Below are 6,085 nucleotides of genomic sequence, written 5' to 3' on the forward strand. Positions count from 1 at the left end.
GTGTCTCTGTGTCCTCATTGTGTCCCTGTGTCCTCAGTGTGTCTCAGTGTCCTCAGTGTGTCTCTGTGTCCTCAGTGTGTCTCAGTGTCCTCAATGTGTCTCATTGTCCTCAGTGTGTCTCAGTGTCCTCAGTGTGTCTCATTGTCCTCAGTGTGTCTCTGTGTCCTCAGTGTGTCTCAGTGTCCTCAGTGTGTCCCTGTGTCCTCAGTGTGTCTCTGTGTCCTCAATGTGTCTCATTGTCCTCAGTGTGTCTCAGTGTCCTCAGTGTGTCTCAGTGTCCTCAGTGTGTCTCTGTGTCCTCAGTGTGTCTCTGTGTCCTCAGTGTCCTCAGTGTGTCTCTGTGTCCTCAGTGTGTCTCTGTGTCCTCAGTGTCCTCAGTGTGTCTCTGTGTCCTCAGTGTGTCTCTGTGTCCTCAGTGTCCTCAGTGTGTCTCAGTGTCCTCAGTGTGTCCCTGTGTCCTCAGTGTGTCTCTGTGTCCTCAGTGTCCTCAATGTGTCTCAGTGTCCTCAGTGTGTCTCAGTGTCCTCAGTGTGTCCCTGTGTCCTCAGTGTGTCTCTGTGTCCTCAGTGTGTCTCTGTGTCCTCAGTGTCCTCAGTGTGTCTCAGTGTCCTCAGTGTGTCTCTGTGTCCTCAGTGTCCTCAGTGTGTCTCAGTGTCCTCAGTGTGTCTCTGTGTCCTCAGTGTGTCTCTGTGTCCTCAGTGTCCTCAGTGTGTCTCAGTGTCCTCAGTGTGTCCCTGTGTCCTCAGTGTGTCTCTGTGTCCTCAGTGTGTCTCTGTATCCTCAGTGTGTCCCTGTGTCCTCAGTGTGTCTCTGTGTCCTCAGTGTGTCCCTGTGTCCTCAGTGTGTCTCTGTGTCCTCAGTGTGTCTCAGTGTCCTCAGTGTGTCTCTGTGTCCTCAGTGTGTCTCTGTGTCCTCAGTGTCCTCAGTGTGTCTCAGTGTCCTCAGTGTGTCTCTGTGTCCTCAGTGTGTCTCAGTGTCCTCAGTGTGTCCCTGTGTCCTCAGTGTGTCTCTGTGTCCTCAGTGTGTCTCAGTGTCCTCAGTTAGCTCAGAGATGATAATGCTCATTATCGCTCAGCCTGAGAGACAGTTTGTCTCTTAGAGACAAATTAACTTTCCTCTCCTCTCTGACCTGTTGAATTTATCTTCCTGAACGCTGACTCATTCACTCATTCAATCATTCACTCATTCACTCATTCAATCATTCACTCATTCTTTTTCTTGTTGTCTCAGAAACCCAAATACGAGACTCGTTGGAAGATCATCGAGACCACTGATGGAAACAGCTACACCTTTGTTGACCCCACCCAGCTGCCGTACAACCACAAGTGGGAGTTTCCTCGAGACAAGCTCCGCCTCGGTGCGACACACCATCCAATCACAGCACTGCACGTCTCAACACTCCTTTTATCTGTGTTCATTACTGATACAGCCATTGATCTCCCATCATCCTCTGCTGTCACGTCTCATGTGAAGACATGTCTCAGCTGTCTGTCCCTCTCCTCCTGTCCTCTCTGTCCTCCGTCCTCTCCATCTTGGCCCTCTGTCCTCTCTGTCCTCCGTCCTCTCCATCTTGGCCCTCTGTCCTCTCTGTCCTCTCTGTCCTCTGTCCTCCGTCCTCTCCATCTTGGCCCTCTGTCCTCTCTGTCCTCCGTCCTCTCCATCTTGGCCCTCTGTCCTCTCTGTCCTCCGTCCTCCATCCTCCTGTCCTCTCTGTCCTCTGTCCTCCGTCCCCTCTGTCCTCTCTGTCCTCCGTCCTCCATCCTCCTGTCCTCTCTGTCCTCTGTCCTCCGTCCTCTCCATCTTGGCCCTCTGTCCTCTCTGTCCTCTCTGTCCTGTGACTTAGTTTGACCTCCTCTCTGTCTCTCAGGCGCTGTTTTGGGATCGGGGGCGTTTGGGAAGGTCGTTGAGGCGACAGCGTACGGTCTGGGAACGAAGGACGCCACCCGAGTCGCCGTGAAGATGCTCAAACGTGAGTCCCCAGATCTTCACCTTCATCATCATCATCATCATGGCTGTGACTCATACTTCCTGTCTTCCTGAACAGCGAGCGCTCACTTGGTGGAACGTGAAGCTCTGATGTCAGAGCTCAAGATCCTCGGCTACCTTGGTTACCATGACAACATCGTCAACCTGCTGGGAGCCTGCACGCGAGGAGGTGATGATGGTTCGATGTTTAACCGCAGACTCTGCTGTGGATTCATCCTGTGTGATCAGATCCACGGCGAGCGGCGAGACAGAGTTTATTATAAAGATCTTCAATCTGAACCAATCAGAGCCGCGACAGGAAGTCACAACGTTTTGATGAACACATGAATTAATTCAGTCATAAAATAATGTAACAAACAGCCTCCATCTGGTCTCAGTGTGTCGCCACAGATTACTGCGTGTCAGTCGCCACACGGCGTGCGTCGCAGTTTCACTCTGACAGGAAGTTAAACAGAATGTTTGGATGGAATGAACGTGTTAATGTTCAGAAACTGTGACGCACAGTTTTCACTGTTTCCTGTCGTCTCTCTGACCTTTGACCTCTGTCTTCCTTCCGTCAGGCCCCATGTTGATGATTACAGAGTACTGTAGCCACGGCGACCTGCTCAACTTCCTGCGGGCTCACGCTCAGGACTTCATGACGTCCATTGTGAGCGTGGACGAATCAGAGGGGGAAGTGTTCTATAAGAACATGGCCGCCCAGCACGCCAGGCTCAGGAGGTCAGGTTATACACGAGCTCACACGTGTCCAAACTGCGACGCCAACGACACAAATAAACCTGCTCACATTGTGTGTGTGTGTGTGTGTGTGTGTGTGTGTGTGTCTCAGTGATAGTGGGATCTCGTGTTGTTCAGATTATCAGGAGATGCAGCCGGCTCTGAGTCCAGGACAAAAACATTCAGGTAACAACCTGAACACACCTGTAATTTTGTTTCTGAGGTCACACCTGTCTGTCTGTCTGTCTGTCTGTCTGTCTGTCTGTCTCACTGTCTGTCTGTCTCACTGTCTGCCTGTCCCTCAGGTATGCAGACAGACAGTATCTCTGTTGAAGACCTCATGAGGTTTTCCTACCAGGTCGCTCAGGGTCTGGACTTCCTGTCCACCAGGAATGTAAGAACACACACACACACACACACACACACACACACACACATACACACACACACTCTCCACTCGACCTCAACCTGACTGTAACGAGTGAGGACAGACGAGTCCTCATTATCATCATTAAAACTAAAATTAGTCCAGAAACATCAAAACATTATTAAACACCTTTCTGTCTCTCCACCTGTCTGTCCACCTTTCTGTCTCTCCACCTTTCTGTCTCTCCACCTGTCTGTCCACCCGTCTGTCTCTCCACCTGTCTGTCTCTCAGTGTATCCACAGAGATGTGGCGGCGAGGAACGTCCTGCTGACTGATCATCGTGTAGCAAAGATCTGTGACTTCGGTTTGGCGCGAGACATCCGTAACGACGACAGTTACATCGTCCAGGGAAATGTGCGTGTCCGTCCTCAGCGTCCAGGTGAATCAGATGGAACCACGTCCCCGACTTTTACTGTGACGTCTTCCTGTGTTTTATTTTGACAGGCTCGTCTCCCGGTGAAGTGGATGGCGCCAGAGAGCATCTTTCAGTGCGTCTACACCGTCCAGAGTGACGTCTGGTCCTACGGAGTCCTACTGTGGGAGACCTTTTCTCTGGGTAACCATGGCAACACCTCGTCCAATCACATCACAGCTCTGATTAATATTAGTTATTGATCGTGACATTAAGTTCTTCAGTGGTTCGGTACCCATGAGCCTCAGCAGCTGTTGCCATGGAGACGCCTCCACTCAGACCTATGACATGTCTGCCTGGCGACAGAGTCTGAAGCTCTGTGATTGGCTGACAGTGTGTTTGTGTCCTCCTGTTCAGGTAAGAGTCCGTACCCTAATGTTGCCGTGGATACCAACTTCTACAAGATGATCCAAGATGGACGCCACATGGACCAGCCTGACTTTGCTACAGCAGACATGTGAGCAGACGAACAGACAGATGTTAGTTTAAATAAAGTTGTTATGATTGTGATGGACTCACCTGTCGTCCTCACCTGTCGTCCTCTCAGGTATCAGCTGATGAAGCTCTGCTGGAGTCTGGAGCCCACACACAGACCAACCTTTAAAACGATCGCTGAGCTCATCAACAGGCTCCTCCCCTCCACCAGTGACATGTCGCCACATCACAGCGAGCAGGTGAGACAACTTCCTGTCTGAGCCGTGCCCTCAGATGTGTCTGGCAGGCTTCAGGTCGCATCTGAACACGGTGTCGTCTTCTTCTTCACAGTTGGCGTACAGGAACATCTGTGAGTTCAGAGAGGAGGAGGAAGAGGAGGTCAGAGGAGGAGATGCCGTGAAGAGAGGAGGAGGAGGAGGTGGAGGAGGAGAGGAGCGAGCTCACAGAGGTCATTAAACCGCCACCTGTTACTAAAAGAAGCTCCCCTGTAAAAATCTGCTCTGACTCCGCTCCACTCTTTATCCTCTCAGAGTGCCATGAGGATGATGATGATGATGATGATGATGACGACAATGAGGAGGAGCCGATGATGAAGAACATCTACCAGCTGTCCTGATCATTTCGTCCAATCAAAATGTGTCTCAGTGTCTCATGTTGTCATGACAGCATCGTCACAAAGGCCATGCCCCCTTTAGGTAAAAACAACACTGTAAAAAAGCTGCTGACAAAAAAATAAAAATACAGTTTAGGATTTTGTTTCATCCCCAAAGAGCGACGGACATGTGAGACGAAGCCTTCATCACACATCAGAATCTGGAACAGTCGGACACAGACTGATTCAGAACAGGTGTCGGCAGTTTGTGACATCGTTCACAAAAAAGCACAAAGAGCGAGAAAGTCTGAGGAGGACGGACAGGAAGACCAACTTTGACCAGGAAGTCAGCACAAGTGCTCTCATCATAACTCGTTGCTTTGTCCGTCGACTTTCACGTCTTAATGTGACGCGCTGAGTTTCCTCTTGCATCTGCTGCGGACATCATCATGTCTTTTCAAAATAAACTTCTGTTTCCACAGGAAGTGTTCAGTTCATCAGTCTCTGAACACTGACTTAATTTCAGGAACCCTGTCGCCATGTTTGTTTTTTCTTTAACCACAGAAACTTTATGACGAGAATGTGATGTCATTCGTGGGGCAATAAATCGCAGAATGTCATATGAAGCGTGTGTGAGGAGGCGTGTTGTGGTCAGAGCGCTGCACAAGTCATTTATTTGACTTGCTCCGAATGAACGTCAACGACATTTTATGTATTTTCTCTTAAAAACGACCCAGTCAGTAACGAGTTAATTGCCGTGCAGCTGTTGAAGCACAGTTGACCCAAACTGACGTCATGTTCAGGAAGTGACACCTTGGGTCACTGTGATGGACACAAACCAAATCATTAACATGTTTCTTTAAATTCAAATTCAAAAGCTTTATTGGCATCAAAGTTTTCAGTAAAACATTATTGCCAAAGCATAAAACACAAACACAAAATAACAGTAACGTGAAAATGAATCAAAATCAAGTTTATTTCTGTCTCCATGACGACAGCGATGGTTGACCTGCAGTGATGTCATCGTTCATCTTGTTGTTGTTTTTTATTTCCATGCATTTTTTTTTATTTTAAAAGAATTTAAATTTGATACAGGAAGTGCTGATTTCACCCAAAAAGGGGCGGAGCCTGATGTGACATGCTGCTGTCATTTGTAAAGATGTTAAAATCAAAACTTTATTGAGAGATCCAGAGTGACGACAGGTCTGATCACGTGAACACTGTCATCATCGTGCCGAAGAATCCCAACAAACAAACAAATAAACAAACTCAGCTATGAAACAAATGATTTTGTTTTTCTAAAAATCAGATTAAACATTAAAACGATTAAATGTAAACAGACTCTGAAACCGCTGTGCGTTTGATCTTTTTATTTTACTGGATCAGCTTTTTTAGAATTTTTTTAATAAAAATCAAATAAACTGTTTCATTGATCAGAACTGTGATTTAATGTTTTATATTTTTACAGTGTAAAAAATAAATTCATTTTTTTCACATCTGTAAATTTGAGTACCT

The 6,085-nt window shown here is 47.9% G+C and overlaps 1 protein-coding gene across 2 annotated transcripts in view; it reads left to right on the top strand.

Annotated features, from left to right (window-relative positions):
• Positions 1-5,067, top strand: part of csf1rb (colony stimulating factor 1 receptor, b) — a 36,665-nt gene extending 31,598 nt beyond the window's left edge. For both annotated transcript variants that reach the window (XM_049591923.1, XM_049591924.1), the window contains exons 11-22: positions 1,231-1,357; positions 1,868-1,969; positions 2,045-2,155; positions 2,547-2,706; positions 2,816-2,889; positions 3,009-3,097; positions 3,363-3,485; positions 3,576-3,687; positions 3,901-4,000; positions 4,091-4,217; positions 4,309-4,426; positions 4,509-5,067. In XM_049591923.1, the coding sequence (XP_049447880.1) occupies positions 1,231-1,357; positions 1,868-1,969; positions 2,045-2,155; positions 2,547-2,706; positions 2,816-2,889; positions 3,009-3,097; positions 3,363-3,485; positions 3,576-3,687; positions 3,901-4,000; positions 4,091-4,217; positions 4,309-4,426; positions 4,509-4,594 (1,329 nt within the window). In that variant the 3' untranslated portion in view covers positions 4,595-5,067. The remainder of the gene's footprint in view (positions 1-1,230; positions 1,358-1,867; positions 1,970-2,044; positions 2,156-2,546; positions 2,707-2,815; positions 2,890-3,008; positions 3,098-3,362; positions 3,486-3,575; positions 3,688-3,900; positions 4,001-4,090; positions 4,218-4,308; positions 4,427-4,508) is intronic.
• Positions 5,068-6,085: the final 1,018 nt, after the last annotated feature.

This window comes from Epinephelus fuscoguttatus, linkage group LG12 (assembly GCF_011397635.1).
Source record: "Epinephelus fuscoguttatus linkage group LG12, E.fuscoguttatus.final_Chr_v1".
In the NCBI taxonomy this organism is placed as follows: Eukaryota; Metazoa; Chordata; class Actinopteri; order Perciformes; family Serranidae; genus Epinephelus; species Epinephelus fuscoguttatus.